The 20,371-nt window shown below is 38.3% G+C and overlaps 1 protein-coding gene across 6 annotated transcripts in view; it reads right to left on the bottom strand.

Moving 5' to 3' along the window:
* ncor2 (nuclear receptor corepressor 2) overlaps positions 1-20,371 on the bottom strand; it is a 147,414-nt gene that overhangs the window by 64,318 nt on the left and 62,725 nt on the right. For all 6 annotated transcript variants that reach the window (XM_016236143.1, XM_016236138.1, XM_016236140.1 and 3 more), the window contains exons 5-6: positions 1,982-2,167; positions 221-334 (exon numbers count right to left, since the gene is read on the bottom strand). In XM_016236143.1, coding sequence (XP_016091629.1) covers positions 221-334; positions 1,982-2,167 — 300 coding nt within the window. The remainder of the gene's footprint in view (positions 1-220; positions 335-1,981; positions 2,168-20,371) is intronic.

Genomic DNA, 20,371 nt, shown 5'->3' with positions numbered 1-20,371 from the left:
GGGGGGGGGGGGGGGGGGGGGGGGGGCGGCAGTTCACCATCAATCGATTGCAGCACCTCATTGCACATTTAACAGCTCGCTTCTCTTATTAAGATCTGTCACAGCTGTTCGACTTACCTGCTTCTGCAAACACCAATGTTTGTTTAACATTCATGTGTACTTGTCTAATGCAATATATATGCGCATATATGTAATCAGATTCAGTGTTTTTTGTTCTCACCCTGTTTTCATCATAGATGATCTGGACAAGGCTGCGGTGTTTGGCTTCACTGGGTGGAGGTGAGATGGTGCGCTCTGGCTCCTGGGGTTTCGCAGCTTCTTCCTCTAGCTGATGCTAAAAAAAACAAGAGTATGACCTTCCTAACAATCCTGACTGCTATAAATCAACAGTGACAAAGGTTAAAAAATAAAATAACTATATTGAAACTCTTATTTATACTTATAAAAGAGGACTAATGCAACCCTGCTACAGTAAGAAGCCAGACACAACAAGAATGCAATATATTACGTGGGCTAATATTAACGCTATCCCCACATCAGAAGCACTGCTAATACCAGAAAAGCTCTCTGGTTGGCTGAGGAGCACTAATGTTTTAGCTAAGAGAGTCAGCGAGACTATAGTCAAAGATTGATGATCAACAATAATTTCACAGCTTATAAACAGATGCACACAGAAACGCAGAGGCTCTGGCTCCAATGAAATCCTGAAAGGGGCCTCCGTCTTGCAAACATGAACCCAAACTCATATGGATCAGCTCTAGCGCAGGATCAAGACGCTGTGTGTGTGCGCGCGCGCAGAGTTAAAGAAAATAAACGAGCCGTCCCGCCGCCCTCGCAGACAGTCAAACACAAGGTAATCTGATATTCTCACTTCTCTCTTTTCTCCATCACTCCCTCGCTTTACGTTAAAGTTTACCGTACCATTTAATTGCCCCAGATGTTTTAATGCTTGGAGGAAACCTAAGGGGAGAGGAGAGCGATGGATGGGGTCTGTTACCTCACTGAAAAAAGATGCCAAATCTTTCAGAAGAAAACAGTATGGGGTTGAGGGGCAGATGAGGAGAGGTTCATTTTTCTTGGTAGCGTGACTGTACTTATACAACCACTCAGACTTGAAGTCGTTTCACTCCCTCTCCTATCCTCCATCACCCCCTCAATGGACTAGCCCATGGAGCGCAGGTGGCTTCGATTTATTGAGCAGCGGTTTGGACACGGTCCAAAACCTCAAGTGAATGAGGGGGTCTGTTTTACAAGACGACGGGGTCTGCTTATGTATTTTCTACAATGCCCTGATAAGCATGTTTGGATATAGATTTATCGGCCAACATATCGGTTATCGGCTTTCAAAAATAAAGAACAATCGGTTATCGGTATCGGCCAAAATTTTCATATCGGTGCATCCCTACTAGAAATATCTGAGAATACATTCTAATGCAACCTTATAATGCATACAGTTACTCTTGTGCAAATTAAAAGACATAAAATAGGCGAATATACTTGATGCAATTATTCCACTGAAATAAGTGACCTAAAGTTATACTGCTGCATTAACGCTTGAAGTAGACCACTGACTAATGACACTGGCAAGAAAAAAGAGAGAGGGAGAGGAAACAGAGAGGGAAGGAGACTGAGAGGAAAGAGAGGAAGTGTGTTTGTAGCCGTGTGGCCTGCTGAGGCAATAACCACACAATCATCACAACTCCACACCACACACACTCATCTACTATTGCTACTACACTAGAGTGTTTAGATTACATAACACTAACTGCACTGCGGATGAAAAGCATCTACTTATTGCAGCTCTGAAAGCTGTACTTAGAAAGAAATCCTTGTCTTCATATAAATAAAACGCTTTGCAAACTGTCCTGGTGCTTATTTTAGAAGGCCAACTATTACTGAAAAAAAAAAAAAAAATACGAAAATGCATTCTAGGATCCTATCCAAATCTATTCAGCTTTACGATAGCTGGGGTGAAGGTTACCTGTTTTTTACGCAGTTTACAGATCTGCTGCTCCACCATGGTGATCTCCCGATCCACCCGGTCCATGTTCTGGATTAGCTCCTCTTTGGAGAGGCGAGAGGGAACCAGGTCCAGGCCGGGCTCCATGGGCACTGGGCTCACGGGAGAGATGGGCTCAATCTTTCCAATGGAACTGCTGCTGTGCTCCTGTATAAACACACACAACATTGTACTCATTCAGACCTGGTAAATGCTTTATTTTGTTTGTAAAGTTGTGGTTTCAAATGGTTTTTCCTCTTAATTGAACATTTACCATATAAAACATTTACTTCTGCATAGAATCATAATTCCATATAGGATAACTTGTGGTTGCTAGCAATCTGCTATTCGGTAGCAAGTGTGTTTCGTAATATTATCAATGTTGAAAACAGTTATGCTGCTTCATTTTTGTGGAGACAGTGCTTATAGTGCTTATAGAACTAGAAAAGAACAGCATTTATTTGAAATAGAAATCTGTTGTAACATCATAAATGTTTAGTCACTTTATCAATTTAATGATCACTTTAATGTGTCCTTGCTGAATAAACTTTTGAATGGTAGTTTATTAACTAAATGATTAAATGAAAAGGTTTCCATCATCACATCTTAAATTACTTGTTTTATCACAACCAGGTAAAAATAAGTCACACTAAAACAAGCTGCATCTTTCAAGAATTCCTTCAAGTCCACAGCATAAACACGTTTCAAGGTTTCATGCTTAACAAACCCCTAACCTCAAGCATGAGCAATAGCAATAGTGATGCATGCCTTGGCAAGCACCACTAATTAATGCTATTCAGCATTTCAAGGTTTTGACATTTTGGGTTCCTGGAAATAGATATAATGCACTCGTTCTTCTCTCGTTCAGAACTATGAAAAACATGGTTACAACACAGTACCGCTTTGAGACTGTTTAGCGGTAAAAGCCTCACCTCTTATAATAAACTGGTGAATGTACACACAGCAGATCAGTGGTTAAGGCTATTGAATATTCAGCTAGTTTAAAGTGTGGTAAAGAGCCATTGGGTTCATTCTCTCACATGAAAAGAATGTTACATAAGAGTAGTGTTGTTCAGGGAGGGTGTCTGTTATTCTCTCTCTCACCGCCCCTTAAAGATCCCTCAGGCAGATGCATGAACTGGACACAATCACACAACAACACAAAACAAAGAACAAGACTTAATATAAAATATAATAAAAAATATATAATAATAATAACAACAACAACAACAACAACCATCATTGTTTAAACATGAAATTACATTTAAATAGATTTAGACTATAACTTATGGCACAATATAATCTTTCAAAGTAATCTTTCATAATTAATCTCATCTTTATGAAACCCCTGACAATTAAAATGTGTTGCCCCAATTCCAGAATGTCCATTGAAAGAGGGAGACAAAGCCCAAATGTCCAAGGACAGCCTGAGAGCTCTGCTAATGTTCAAAACACATTCCAAACTAGAGACCTGCGCGGGACGGATTTTTCAGTCCCGCTCCCACAAAATTCTGTCCCGCGCCCACCCGCTCCCGCAGAAAAATATCTTATCTGGGCCCGCTCCAGCCTGTGACATTCATTTTTTGTCCCGTTCCAGCCCGTGACATTCATGTTTTGTTTTGTCCCGCTCCAGCCTGCATAAAAGTAATCTATATAGAATTTTTTTCAGTACATCAGAAATTTATATTAAATGGCTCTGTAACATCTAAGATCCACAACATCCCAGCATAAATGCTCCCGATAAAATATTTGTTATTAAGGCTAAGCATCAACATTCACAAACCACTGTTATTTTTAACATAAAAGCAAGCATGGGCTGCTTTGCATTGTTTGGCATGACAGTATGCGAGCAGCGCTTCCTTTATTATCACTAAAAGCTGACATCTCAATTCATCGCTATCTCATAAAGCTCTGTTATAACACAATGAACATATGCATAATGAATCTTTCACAATGTCTACACTTCATGTGTTAAAATGAGAGGATTCGTGAGCACGCAATTTCAGCACTGCGGTGAGTGGATTCTAACTTAATCACCTCTGATTGGCCATTGCGTTCCAGAAATACACTGGACGCTGAGTCTGTGATTGGCTACATTGCGAAACCCTTTAAACACGCGTTTTAAATAGAATCTCTGCCTAGTTATTTTAAAAGGGTCATATGACGCGATTTCAATTTTTCCTTTCTCTTTGGAGTGTTACAAGCGCTTGGTGCATAAAGAAGATCTGTAAAGTTGCAAAGACTAAAGTCTCAAATCCAAAGAGATATTCTTTATAAAAGTTAGTCAACCACACCTCCCTAAAACGGCTCATTCTAACACGCCCCCATATACCTACGTCACTATCTGGGAAGATTTGCATAATGCCACCCTAATGTTAATGCAAAGAAAGAAGGCATAACATTTTTTCCCCCTGTTGTATTGATGCCGCCGCCATGTCGTGAAGGCGCTGTGTGCTTCGTTGTGAAAGTGAAACTACTTTGTTTGGCCTTCCAAAAGAGGACAATATCGCTTCGTCATGCCTGGAGCTGATCCGTGCTGGTCGCTGAGGAAAACTTTGCGCTGTCGATCGCCGTTCACCGTGGACGAAACTGAGTCCAGCCCGGGGTCGTCACATGTGGTTGCCACAGGCATCACAATATGGTAAGGTGCGTAACATTTCCGTCACACGCTTGAGGAATTCGGCCAATCACAACACACTGGATAGCTGGCCAATCAGAGCTGACCTCGGTTTTTCAGAACTATGAGCTTTGTAAAAATCGACGCGTTTCAGAAAGGCGGGGCATAGAGGAGAAACAATAATGTACAGTATGTGGAAAATAATGTGTTTTTTAACCTTAAACCGCATAAACACATTTCATTACACCAAATACACAAAATAATGTTCTTTTTAGCAGCATCATATAACCCCTTTAATGTTATTAGTTGTTCTTTTTGCTTTTTGTGTAACACATAAATAACAATTTATATGTTTTAGACATTTTATGTTTAGATAATTTCTATTTTGTGGGAGTCCCGCAAATAATTTTATTCTCCCGCATCCAGCACACACACACACAAGTCTCTTCCCGCCCGCAACCGCCCATCAAGAGTTGTCCTGCGCCGCACCCTGTTGTGTTGGGTCCCACGGGAGTGCAGGTCTCTATTCCAAACTTCAGGCGGGATTTAACACTTAAAAAGGATTTGATAGAGGAGTCACTTTAGGACTCAAAGCTGTATATACACACACTCACTCACTCACTCTCTCTCTCTATCTCTCACACACACACAGTATAGAATGAAAAGTGCCTTGTTAACCCCACACAATTACTTTCAAGGACAAGCACTATAATCCTGCCAAGTCTCAGTAACAAGAACCAACCAAGAATCAGAAATGTGTGTATGAGAATTAAAACCCCAAGCAGCTTTACATAAACACAAACCTGAGAGCTAAGACATGGATATGCACTGCAGTAACCCTCACACAAACAGATACAAGTACCAACACACACAGACTGACTGAAACTCCTTTTGCAGGGTTAAAGTGGTGCAGAGACAAAGGTGTGGTGTGTGTATGTAAACTAAAGGTGTGTTGAGTGCTTATCCCAGTTTATTTCTCTATGAAATGCTGTTCAAACATACACACATTCAAGTTTATTTACCACCTATAAGTGCATTTGTGAGACCTATTCATTTATCAATCAACCAAGTCGTCCAGGCTGAAAGAGAGTCTCCAGTACACTACAGCTCAAAAGTTTAAGATTAGTGAGATTTTAAAAAAATTATAATTTCAGCAAAGATGCATTAAATTAGTCAAATGCTGTTCTTTTTTTTTTTACTTTCTATTCATTGAATCCTAAAATCAAGTGCACATTACAGTTTCTACAAAAATACCAAGCAGCACAACCGTTTTCAACATTGATAATAATAAGAAATGTTTCTTGAGCAGTAAATCAGCATATTAGAATGATTTCTGAAGAATCATGTGACACTGGCGTAATGATGCTGAAAATTCAGCTTTGCCATTACAGGAACAATTGACTGTGAATATTAAAATGCAAAATGAGCAAGTGTGATGATTGCTGTGTGATAAACCACTTTGCTTACCAAAAATTAAACGATTAAATATCAGTTTTATGCAGAAAAATTAAACATTTCATAGCACACTATTACTGCTGGATTTTTGTGTATTCAATTGTTTTTTTATATAAACCATTAAAATAAACCATTAAACAAACCATTATGACTGATTTCAGAAAATATTCTGAAACAAATAAAATAAAATAAATAGACAAGAATAGATTTCATAGAGTGACCGTAAGAGACTTTTTTCAAAAACCATAATAAAATTGACCTCGACAGTACAAACTCATTTTCAAAACAAACATTCAAGACATAAAATAATCTTATGACACTACAAAATCCTCAAGAAAAAAATTCACAGATCACATGATGAGAGACATTTCTGCTGGACTACTTAAATGCAGTGATATTTTGACTGTGAGATTATGGATTATGCATTCTGGTGACATTTCCACCACTTCGTTCTACATGAAAGCTCTCAGCTGCCATGACAACAGTTGTGGCTAAACATCTCTCCACTGTGGACAAGAACTGGAGAGGCTCTGCAAGGAGGAATGGCAGAGGATCCTCAAATCCAGGTGTGAAAAACTTGTTGCCTCTTTCCCAAAAAGACTCATGGCTGTATTCGATCAAAAGGGTGCTTCTACTAAATACTGAGCAAAGGGTCTGAATACTTAGGACCATGTGATATTTCAGTTTTTCTTTTTTAATAAATCTGCAAAAATGTCAACAATTCTGTGTTTTTCTGTCAATATGGGGTGCTGTGTGTACATTAATGAGGGAAAAAAATTAACTTAAATGATTTTAGCAAATGGCTGCAATATAACAAAGAGTGAAAAATTTAAGGGGGTCTGAATACTTTCCGTACCCACTGTATGTTAGTGTATTCGCATTTCATATCTGTTGCAGACCCATTTCACACACCGTTTCATGTTACAGACATGAATGATCCCTCAAAACATCACAGTAAAAAGCATAACTAGGGCACCCAGAACTAGGAATGACTACTAGCGACCAAGCAACTGCCAACACGCAGCAACAAAGCCACTGACAGTGCAAATGGGGTTTTAGCAATCTGATTTTTGCCGGGTCAATCCCATTTTACACTGGATTCAAAGCACATCTAAAGACCTAAAGGTGGAGCCTTTGCCTAGCCCAGTAAGCAACTCCCAAACAACCACACAAAACACCCTAGGATCAAATGCCATTCGTAATTTCTTCAGAATCCGTTGTTCATCCCAAGATAGACGAACATTAGAGTCTGACGAACTTTCAAGAGTATGTGAAGAGCATGTAAAACGTCTATGAATCATAGAATGTAAGGGTAACACAAGTCATCTGACACCCTGAGCTGTAACAAGCCATTAGACACAGACGTGCTGGTTCACACCTGTCAGAGTGCTGCAGGTATGCTGAAAACCGCACACACAACACACACCAGTGTGTGTGTGAGAGACTTCTCCTCCCTGAGCTTTCAGTTCCACTCACTCAGTTTCATGAGTGTCATAGAGTGTGACAGCTCTTATATAAAGAGGATGAGAGATTTCCTCTGTCCACTTTGACTTGAGTGTCCTTTTAAACGTCCCGCTGTCTGTCTCTCACCCAAACGCGCTCAAATCCTCATGTAAATATCCTCAACCGCTCAACCATCACATCTAGGTCAGATTCATTACTAATTAATAACTGTTGCACAATGGCTTCCAATAACACACACACAGTTCTGCCCCATATTGACATGGCTGATAAAAATACACAAACGCACGGGGGGGGATTGGGAGTGTGATCACACTGAACTTAGCACACAACACAGGCTTGCTCTAAGGGTGTAATCATTCTGCCCTTTACATCATGCCACAAGCAGGAGGTGTGATCACAGTGACCTTAATCCTGCTGCACACACACACAAACTCAGAGATGAACATTAAGGGGTGTAACTCAGCTGTCCTTCCTTAACACTAGGGGTGTGCGATATGACGGTTTTTGATCATGGACGATTAAAATGTCTCTACGATCTGCTTTTAAAGAAATATCGTAGTATCGTGCTATAGCGCGCCTCTGTCTCAATATACTGTACAACACGACATAAATTCACATCAAATGTTATCTCAGCGGTAGAGTAACACTCAGAGGACACTACGCTTATTCACAATTGCAAAAGTACATTATTTGCATGTGCTTTAAAGCATTACCAGTTAAACATTTAATTTGCATGCTGTTCTGACGTGCACTTTCTCTGCTAAAATAAAAAGCCTGTCAAAGGCACCTAATTACTGGACTAAGTTATGTTTTGTGTCTGATTGAGCTAATCCTGTCAAAAACACACAAGGATTACATATAAACACCGTTGGTTATGTCTAAAGTGAAAGTAAATAGTTGAGAGAAAAACGGATGCATGCCTCTATATTAGATGCATGCAGGTCTTAAAGCAACAGTACTAACTAAACATGCAGCCCCATGTCCAGGGACTAAAATTAACACTCGCCAAGCGCCAAATGAGAGTAAAAATCAGCGTTGGTGAGTCCATGTAACAGTGTCAGTTGCCAGTTGGCGGGTACAACTTTTACGAATTATAACATTGCAATGAAGTGAAAACAACAGCCAATTTTTAAAGAGATTCACTGTTTCTGACATAAGCGAATAAAATAATATTTTCCGAAGACAAGGTCATCGTGATTAGCTGTTCTGTCATAAGTGACCAGAGCGAATCAAATAATAGGATACAAACAGACTGATAAGGTCAGAGCAGTGTGATGGCCAGCTTGTCCCTAGACACGGTTCTAATAACTTTTACCTGTGAAGATTTTGCTGCTTCATTTCAGAAGATTAACTTTTTCCTTCTTTATTCTTCATAACCCGAGAATGTGGTGACACATACCTGGGGTTACGCCGCCTAAATGGTGCAGTGAAGTATTGTTTGAAAGGCTGCGCGTTCGGCTGTACACATACGCTGAGCCGCTTCAGACAGCTCACCAGTAGCGCTTCAATGCACGAAAACACACACAATTATGTCAAAATGCGCGGTTTTGGAGAGTTACTTTGTAAACGTAGTTTTAGTTATAAAGTCTTAAATGACCTTAAAGAGTTGTGAGAAAATCGGATACGTGTCAGATCCGCGTCATATGCATCAGGTTTTAAAGAGACAGCGCTGATTTTAAAGTGAAACCTGCTGAAGTCTGTCATTGATGTAAATCAAAGAACAAAAGAAAAAGAGAAATTCTTGGACTGTTCAAGTCGCTGATTAACTTTTGTAGCTTGAATAAAGATTAATATGTATAGTTAATGCATATATAATATAGTTCGTGAAGTTTGTTTTAAAATCACTTAAATTAAAAGTTAAACTAAATTAAAATATATCCCTAGACACGGTTCTAATAACTTTTACCTGTGAAGATTTTGCTGCTTCATTTCAGAAGATTAACTTTTTCCTTCTTTATTCTTCATAACCCGAGAATGTGGTGACACATACCTGGGGTTACGCCGCCTAAATGGTGCAGTGAAGTATTGTTTGAAAGGCTGCGCGTTCGGCTGTACACATACGCTGAGCCGCTTCAGACAGCTCACCAGTAGCGCTTCAATGCACGAAAACACACACAATTATGTCAAAATGCGCGGTTTTGGAGAGTTACTTTGTAAACGTAGTTTTAGTTATAAAGTCTTAAATGACCTTAAAGAGTTGTGAGAAAATCGGATACGTGTCAGATCCGCGTCATATGCATCAGGTTTTAAAGAGACAGCGCTGATTTTAAAGTGAAACCTGCTGAAGTCTGTCATTGATGTAAATCAAAGAACAAAAGAAAAAGAGAAATTCTTGGACTGTTCAAGTCGCTGATTAACTTTTGTAGCTTGAATAAAGATTAATATGTATAGTTAATGCATATATAATATAGTTCGTGAAGTTTGTTTTAAAATCACTTAAATTAAAAGTTAAACTAAATTAAAATATATTTCAGAGCCCATTAAAATGTTAAAAATAATGGCTTTCAATACTGTAATGTTGAATGGTTATAATAGGTGATATTGAGGGAAAATGCATGAGCAGGACAAATTACAAACAGTGTAAATATGTTTAGTAGTAGTAGTAATAACTGCCAGTTTTTGCAAAAAGAGTTTCATGGCCGGTAAAAAAATATTTTGGCCGTAAAATTTTATCATGTCACCGGCCATTGGCAGGTGTGGCAAAAAGTTAGTTTTAGGCCCTGCGCATGTCATTAAAGGGATAGTTCACCCAAAAATGTAATTTCTGTCATTATTTACTCCCTCACGATGTCCCAAACCTGTATTCATTTCTTTCTTGTGCTGAACACAAAAGTAGATATTTTGAAGAATGTTTTGAAGAATGTGGGTAACCAAACAGTCTTAAGCTGCATCCGAAATCGCATACTTCCATGCTATATAGTAGGTGAAAAACAGTATGCGAGGCGATATATATATAGTATTTATAGAGTTTTAGCTTTTAGTTTTAATAATTTTTTCTTATTTGTAAGTCGCTTTGGATAAAGCGTCTGCTAAATGACTCAAAGTAAAGTAAAGTAAAAGAAACCGTCTATAACATATGTAATAATGTTATAAATAATCACAAAAATTCCTTATACAGTGAACATTTTAATATGCCTTTAAAATGGGGTTTATGCATAACATTATGGATATCGGGATACTTAATATAAGACACAAATAAATACAAACAAAAGGTTTATTTAAAGGGGTCATATGATGCTATTTAAATTTTTCCCTTCTCTTTGGAGTGTTCGCCACCATGTCGTGAAGGCGCTGTGTGTTTCATTGTGAAAGCGAAACTACTTTATTTGGCCTTCCAAAAGAGGACGATATCTGCTTCGTCATGCCTGGAGCTGATCCGTGCTGGTTGCTGAGGAAATACATAAACTTTGCGCTGTGGATCGTCGGATCGGCTTTCACCGTGGACGAAGCGGAGTCCAGTCCAGGGTCGTCACATGTGGTTGCCGCAAGCCTGCCAGCCGTCCTTTGTCGAATCCGCCGGCCTCCCCTCACTCTAGCCCCCGGCCTCCCCTCACTCAAGCCAGCCGTGTGTTTCGTTGTGAAAGCGAAACTACTTTGTTTGGCCTTCCAAAAGAGGACACAACTAGAAATCAGTGGTTAAGTTGTATTTACAACACTGTTCCAGAACAGTTCAACCCAAATATTCGGATGTGAGCAGCGCATTTTATGGAGGACTGTTTCCTGGGAGATTAGACTACAATGCCGGCACTTCTGACTCTCAGACTGTAAGTACGTTTTTCATATTTAAAGGATTGCCACAGACGATTCAAACGCAGGTTTTGAGCAGTGTAGAGTAGCACTTGTTGTTTGTCATTTCTCCGATCACAAATGCAGACATGGTTTTATGTTTACACGTTTACATGCAACACAACGTGTAAAAATACAGTATAAATCATTATAATCCGTAATTATGTCCCCACTAGATGCAACAAATGCCTCGTTTATAATTAGGGATGTAACGATTAACCACGAGCCGGTTGAAAATCGATTCAAATATGTGACTATTCAAATCGGTTGAGATGCTAAACAAATTTAGGGGTAGGAGTTTATATGAATCTATGTCTGAGGGGAACTTACAGTCTTTAGAAAAGTTTAGATGGTATTTTTTCTTTTCATCTGGCCTCTGTATAATGCATATTAAAGTTCATAAGTGCAGCGCTGGTTTGTTTACAGCAGAAACCAAGGAAAAGCTTTAAGCGCCACCTGCTGGCAGAGAGTGAATCTGTGTCTCGTTCAGCTACATATTTTTATGTATAGTTTCACAAAACTGAAGTCAAACCATTCTTTTTGCTTCAAATTTCGAAATTATACAATCCAATTTAGATTAAAAACTGATCATGCTGCATGTATGCAGCATCTTTGTTTGGATCATGATTAAAATGCAGGTTGCCTATAATTTTAAATGGAAAGAGCACAGACAAAGCCTTATTTTTTATATGAAGAAATTTATTTTATTTGTGTTACTTATTTATTTGATTTGGGGCTTGTTTTAATTTCAATTTAGTTTTGTTATTTACATTTTATTTAAATTTTGTCATTTAGCAGACGCTTTTATCTAAAACGACTTACAAATGAGGACAATAGAAGCAATCAAAACCAACAAAATAGCAATAATATGTAAGTGCTATATTAGTATATTATTATAGTGTTATAATTTAATTTTAACAAGAAATGTGCAGCATTTTGTCCAAGCAATAACAAAAAGGACACATTTAATTTATAATTTGTCTTAAATCAAATTTTGTAAAAAAAAATAAAAATCGTGAATCGAATCATGAAATCAAAATCGTGAATCGATTCGTGAGTTGAGTGAATCGTTACATCCCTATTTGTAATGGGTTTTAATGTTTTTGTCTCTTCGCTCCGGCCGGGACACGGCATCACAATATGGTAAGGGGCGCAACATTTCCGTCACATGCTTGAGGTATTCGGCCAATCACAACGCACTGGATAGCTGGCCAATCACAGCACACCTCGCTTTTCAGACAGGTGAGCTTTGTAAAAATCGACGCATTTCAGATAGGCAGGGCATAGAGGAGAACCAATAATGTACAGTATGTGGAAAATGTGTTTTTTTTACCTTAAACCGCATAAACATTTCATTTCACCAAATACACAAAATAATGTTCTTTTTAGCAGCATCATATGACCCCTTCAAACATTATCCAATAGTAAACTGTGGAGGACAAAATAAACATTTAATAAAAAAAAATATTTAAACTCCTAAAAGAACTAATTGGAATAGTTTGAAGCAACTCATTAGGTTTAATTTAACATTGTCCAATGTTAGAGAGAGAACTAAATAAATAGAAGCATTTAAACTCCAACATGGAGAAGTCTGATGTAACACATAAGGTTTAATACTGTCCAATATAAGACTGAAGAGGAAAAAAGACATAGAAACATTTAAACTACTGAAAGAACAAAACGGAGTAGTTTGATCACGGTTATATCCACGGGCGCTGCGGAAAATCCGCGGGTCGGGTAATAAAAAAATGCAATAATGCATTCTGATTATTTGCGGGTGGGTCACGGGTGGATAAAAAATCATAAATGCAAATATTAACAACATTTTTTTTTTATAATTTTTTTTCATGAGGCAGACGATTTCATTTGTTTGTTTTGAGTGTGTGTGTGTGTGTGTGTGTTCGCCTGATCGGGAAGTTGCAGTGAAATGTTTTATAAATAAATGTTCATTTAAAAGCAGCCCATGATCAGCGTATTATGTTACCGTTATCCCCCTTACGGCTCCGACGAGGTTTTGTTCTGTCCTCCACACTGTGCCAACCCACAAAAGACTATTTTTAGCCAAGCAGCGTGAATAGCCGCTTCAGAAACGTGCCGCGCACGTTGGCGATGACATGACTGCGGCGCCAAATCATTTATGTCCCCATGCATCATGTAGGCAGTCACGCGTTGACGTCATCAAATTGTGATCAGTTCGTGAGATCAGCCAAGTTAGTGAGTACCGATAGTCATAAAATGTGATTATCGGCCGATACCGATCTCCGGCCGATTGATCGGAGCATCCCTACTTGAAAGTAACTGAAAATTGCTTGAATTTCTCTCTCAAAAGGTTGTACAAACCCTGAAATGAATGATGAATGAAATTCATGTAATAACATTCGACTATTTCTGCCACAACACCATGGTTGTAGTTCGCGATACTGCTTCTGGTTTTCTATGTCAGCGCCATTTGATCCGTTTATATTTCTGTGCAGAATTTGAATGCTTTTCGTTAGATCTCACAGCAACCTTTATTCATTCTGTGGCGAATTCAAACACTTCTCACTGGATCTCGCAGTGCTGTGCTGTAACACTGTCGCAAACTCAACTTTGGTTCCCAAGTAAAGCTGTTCTGAGGACAAGTCTGTTTGTGTCGTGGTCCGAGCTGACAAACAGTCCTCGCTGCACAGCTCAAACGAGTAGCAATTTAGTTCATTCCGTTTGCCATTTGATGTTTCTCATATGCAACAGAAATGGCAATGCTTATGAGTTGAACAACACGGTGGTCGTGCTAGTGTGACCGCTCACAAAAATTACTCGCACCAGCAGAAAAAATGGTCGCAGTCTGGAGCCCTGGTTTGTTTTTAAAAAATACGTGCATACTGCATAGAAAATTAAATTAGTCTTCAATATTTTTGGTTAATTTTTTTATCTTTATCAGCTGATCTTTTACAAATGCATTTTATAATTTAAGACCCTGGGACTTCATGATAGGTTATATTGCTAAGAATCAATTTCTCTTTGGAAATTTTTGTGTGATTTTCACTTTCGGTGCTGAACTGCTGTGGTGGTTAATAAAGCACAGAGTTACAATAGAATACAGAGATATTTTCAAGTGCTCTCCTTTCAGGCTGTTCTGTCTACTAGGGGTGCAAAGGTTCTCAGTAAAAAAATCGAACCGTACGGTTCTCCACACACCGCGGTTCAACTTAAATCTGACAATGCATCTGTAATATGGTTTGTTAGAGTTTGGCTAATGCATATTTCTGTTGATGGATACAAATTCTGGGTTCCCAATACATTACAACAAGAGTGATGAGAAAAAAAACAATACGTGGACAAACCAGTTCAATGTGAGTGCTGTATGCTGGAATAACTGTCATTTATGCCGTCATCACGTGTTGATAGCGCAGGTGAGACAAGAACAGCACACGTTGCTATCTGTGTTTAAACTAAACTCATTTAAGCCTTGCCAGTTTAAATATTAAAGAGCCAGAAGACGCGAACTCGCGCATGTAGTGAGAAGATCTGTGTGTGCGCTCATCTGAAGTGCGTGAACCCACGCGCAAATATTAAGCTCTCTTTGAAGTATTGTGCTTGAATGGACAAATTCACACAAAATTATGTCAAAATGCCCGTCTTGGTGAGTTTCCTAGCAGACATAGTCGGCTGAACAAACAGTATCAGAGCGTTCTCTTAAAGGGGTCATATGATGCCCATTTTCCACAAGTTGATATGATTCTTTAGGGTCTTAATGAAAAGTCTGTAACATAGTTTGGTTAAAATTTCTCAATGGTAGATTAAAAACACCTTTTTTTTTTTACTAGGGATGTGCTCCTACTAGTCGACACTGAAAACAATAGTCGATTACAGATATATAAAAAGAAAAAAAAACTGGATTTTATCATTCACATTACCATCATTTTAACATTGCATTTAAAACATTTTAAATAACAAGTTAAAATAAAACGTTTGAAAAATAATACATTCTTTTTAGAAGTTTATCTGGGTGGAAACTAAATTTTTACCTCAGACCTCACATGCGTTTTCTTCGTGTCAGTTGCGGCGAGTTCAAAAATGACCATGCGAAAGACGAGAAGGTTTGGGATTATTTTGAATTAGAAGTAAACTGAAATGTTTTGAGTAAACTGTGTAATGTCAAATTGTCTTACAATAACTCTACTGGAGCGATGCGTAATCATAAATACAGGCACGTAGGTGTTAGCTTAGAGGCTGGCCAAAGCCAGCAAATGTCAATCACGTCATTCACTACAACCCGTCGGTGCTGCGATCCCATCTGCGCTGTCTATTCCTCTAACGGACACCCACTTCGGTGGTGGTGCGGGATGTCCAGGCGCTTTCTAAAACTCTATTGGCTTGCTTTTCATTATCTCTGCATGCCTGCGACTTCAGTTCCTGCCGAGTGCATTTTTTCAAGTGCAGGAATTTTATTGTTAATCGCCTCAGGTCCGGTCTTTCACCAGACCACGTTGATAATTTCACTGAACAAATAACGCATGGTCTGAGTAAGTAAAATGGGCATTGTTGCATTGTTTGGTTTTTAGACAATATAGCCTACACGAAGTACGTTTTTAAAAGCCGTTTTAATGCTATTTCTTGATAGACCTTCCTATTGTTTTTGACTTGTGTTTTAATATGTTGACTAACGTTATATGAAGATTAAGAATTCTGTCAGGCTATTGATTGATTTTCCATTATTCTGCATTTCCCTAGCTGATTTGAATAAATAAGATATGCTTTGACCGATGTTTAGTGTATGCTCTTCTTTTATTTATTTTTAACGACCACCTAAAATGAAATGATAACGCGAGGCAAGTGTGCAGCAAGCGGAATTCATTGAGGGATTTGGCAGTGTGATTCATAGATTAAGTATTTAAAATATAGGCTATTATATAGGCTATGCTACACGCACACACAGAGTTTTTTTTTCTTACCATCTTTTGGGGGTTTCTTGCTTTTAGACTAGTCGGATACAAAACTTTCATTTAAACGACGCACATCACTATTTTTTACCCTGTAAAAAACAGTTATTTTCAGCTCAAGCCGTTTTTGTAGCATTTCCCTTTAAATGTTAATGAGCTCTGCTGACCCCACCCCTCTCTTCCAAGCTGCTCTCAGAGAGACCGTTTACTTTAGCACATTATTAGGAAAGGCGATTTGCAAAGATTCATTACAAAACATTATACTCACTTCTTCTGTAGATGAGGCTGGATCATGAATGATTCGCATGAACAGACGCATTTAGGCAGATCGGGGGAGCATTCCCCTCAGAAACAATGTAATCCACTGCGAGTTCAGCGGCTCAGATGTCAATGACGACTGCTATATTCATTATTACATCCAACAACAGAACACCTCAATCGCTTGTTAGGAGTCATTTGTGTCTACATCTGCTCCAGCAGTGAAACAATGGCGGACTGATGACAGCTCACTCAGGGTGGGTCTGAGGTAAGACACCAGTCCAGTCTGTGCTGAAACGCTACTGTCAATCAAACTATCGTGGGAGGGGCCTGTCTGTGTGACGTCACACAGACAGGCATCTGAGATCGGCTCGATTTGAGAAAGGGGAAAACATTTAACGAGATTTTTAAAAAAAAACACCTGATGGATCTTTATCATTATAGGGTGGTTGTGTACACACACTGCCAACACATTTCAGTTCAAACAACTTGTAAAAGTGTATGTAGAATCCTATGTCCCCTTTAAAGTGACAGCACTTTCTTAAAGTTAATTAAACAGCAACACGGAAATCACTCACTGCTCTTGATAGAATAACTTTTGTAACTTTAATGAGGAATATTTTTTAATTTATACAGTCAAATATGCAATGTAGTTTTACATTTGATTACTTTATTCAATTTCTGTACCTAAAAACTGTTAGACTTACCTAAAAAAACCTGAAACGCACTGTTTATTTTATTTGTATCTTTGCTCTATTGCATTTATTTGTGCTGTTGCTTGTAGTTAGATTATTTTGTTCTTATTTTCTTTATTTTTATTTGACAATATAGTTTTTTCCCTAAACATAGCACATACCGGACCGTACCAAACCCGTGACACAAACCGAACCGTGAGTAAGTTGAACCGTTGCACCCCTACTGTCCACAAGATGAGACCGTTCCTATAGCAAAGATTTTACCGCAATGGCTTTAAAAATTTTGCAAGCAACACTGTGACTCTTCCCGCACAGTTTGACTCATCTACTGGGTCTCATTGTTCCTGCAAGGAAGAGAATAGTGCGAGTCTCTCAAGCAGTCAATAAACACTCTCAGTATTGGCTATGTGATGCACACTTGGCAAAACCTGATACAGTCTGGTGACACCTACAGTTGTAAAGCACCAGAAATGGATCTCACATGGTACGAGGCAGCAGTATGTTGTTATAGAGAGGCTACATATATTCCACCTACACACACGCTTCACAGAGCCCCTGACCTTAAAAAAATAAAATAAAATAAATTAAAAAAAAGAGAGTTCCTAAGAGGTTGCAGAGTTATTCCAAACATCTGCCTGTGCTGTTTACCGTTACACCACATACACATTCATTCCCTCACAGCCTAACATATAAAACCACAGCTGCAAAGTCAGAGGTTCTGGTATTACTGACATAACTCTTTAAGATGAAATCTTTTAGACACTCGCAACCCAAACAGTATCTACACACACGTGCCGGTTCCCAGCAGGCCTGTGTGGTGGTAAATGGCAGTGCTGGCCAGGATGATAAAAACGCAGTCCAACGGAAACAGACAGGCTGATTTACGAGGCCAATACATATGGACTAAGTGATAATCTGTTGAACATTATTATCGCTCTTCTCTACAGTCAGGTTAATCCACGTACAGCACGCAGCATCCTTTCTAGCCTAATCCCACAATAATCACAATGCACAAGCCTGAGGAGTCAGTTAAAGCTCTCTGTTTGCCACAACTAATGCTAAATTAAGATACTTCTTAGGTGTGGGAGGAACAAAAAAAAAAAAAAAAAGTCTCAGCTGCAGTGTGATTCTCTCTTATTAATCGATTCTGTAAGCTGATTAATCGATTCTTAGGCTAACTCTTTTTTTCTGCATTTGTACACATGAGGCAGTCATATTCTTTTTGCTGACAATTACACACAAAACCATTGAACAAGTACACGAACTTAAGGTTTCATGGGTGAAGCGAAATACAAGGGCAATCATGTACGTTGCTTAATGTATGTTGGGTGACTTAATAGTTTTATGAAAAACATTTGAATGGTAGTAGGGGTGGGCGATATGACCAAAATCTTATATCACGATATGAGTAATTTTATTTCACTGTAACGATATGTCACAATATAATTATTTTTGCTTTAAATAAGGTCTTTGACAAACATTTTTGATACCATATTTATTTTTTCATAAACAAATTCCAAATTTTTGTCACCAGTGTCAACATCACCAAAAACTAATAGCCTAGATTAAAAAAACACACACACAAGCTCACTGAAGATAAGTAAACAGTCAGTTATTAAATAAGAATAAGAAACTAATTACAAGCAATACGACAAAAAAAAACTACAGTAGAATAAATAAATAAATGCTACATTATTAATTTTAATGTTATTTCACTGTAACGATATGTCACAATAGTTATTTTTGCTTTAAATAAGGTCTTTATGACAAACATTTTTGATACCATATTTCTTTTTTCATAAATAAATTTATAATTTTGTCACCAGTGTCAATATCACCAAAAACTAATAATAGCCTAGAATAAAAAATCTATTTAAAAATTTAAAAAAACAAGCTCACTGAAGCCGTCTTATTTAACAGTGATTAAATAAGAATAGGAAACTAATTACAAGCAATAAGACAAAAAAAACTACAGTAGAACAAATAAACAAGAAATGCTACATACATTGTATAAAGTAATTCTTCATTGTGTAAATTAAATATATATATATATATTTCTTCTTATTAAAGCTACAAAAGTGATTTAGTCAAGAGCAGTGAGAGATTTCTCCTCTTTTATTGTTTGATTAACATGAATGACAGACTGCAGGAATATTAGACTGCTGTCACTTTAAGAGATGCCCGGATCCAATATTCTGTTACACACGTTTTCTTTCTCAGCTGTTTGCTTTTACCTAATACCTAAATTATTGTGTTTACAGGGATTCTTGCAAAGACGAGCATTTTGAAACATACAAGTGTGTGTATTTAAAGTGCCCCATTATGCCATTTTTAAGGTTGCTAATATTGTTTTGAATCTCCTAAAATATGTTTACATGCATGCAAGGTCAAAAAACATGTTAGTTTTCTAAAAAAAAAAATAGATTTAATTTGACCTAATTTCTAAATGATTAGCAAACGACTTGTGCGAAGCATTTCAAAGAATGAGTCTCTCTAAACCCCTCCTTTCCGTGAGCCCTCACTGCTGTGATTGGTCAGATGGCACAGTCCTTTGTGATTGGTCCAGAGCCGTAGAGAGATTGGCTCTGGATTGGTCTACCGCGTACAGCGCATGTCGGAAACAAAACACCCATTGCCATGATGGAATGACAGCCCTGGAGGCTTGTCAATACATAGAAAAGATGGTATCGATTGTACCTTACCAATTCGAGCCGGAGTCTGATGAAACGGTTGAACTGGCTGATCGACAAGAGACTGATTCACAAGCACGACTGGAGCAGGACGTTTCTCAGTGGTAAGTGTCAACTGTTAACAAGTTTGTGGTAATTATAAGATGTGATAAAACAAATTTACTCACAGCGTAGGATACAGCGTCTTCTCGACATGTTAACCACACAGAAATTTGACTTTGTGGGCGGGCAAGTTGGCGACGTAGAACGCAGGCGGACATTATGCAAATGTGTTACTTCGTGACGTAGAGCTGTAACAGAATAAGATTCGAATTCCTGACAACTCGTTTAGGCGATTGCGAGCGGACTCTTTTTTTTTTTTTTATAGACAATAACTTTATTTATCGTGCACTGTCGGCTTCACAACTTTGCAGATATGTTCACATACAGCTACATGACACAATGCATGAAAGGTAATATTCGAAAAGGCATAATAGGGGCACTTT

The sequence above is a fragment of the Sinocyclocheilus grahami genome, unplaced genomic scaffold (genome assembly GCF_001515645.1).
Source record: "Sinocyclocheilus grahami isolate Dianchi unplaced genomic scaffold, SAMN03320097.WGS_v1.1 scaffold482.1, whole genome shotgun sequence".
Lineage (NCBI taxonomy): Eukaryota > Metazoa > Chordata > Actinopteri > Cypriniformes > Cyprinidae > Sinocyclocheilus > Sinocyclocheilus grahami.
This window is presented reverse-complemented; position numbering and strand designations above follow the sequence as displayed.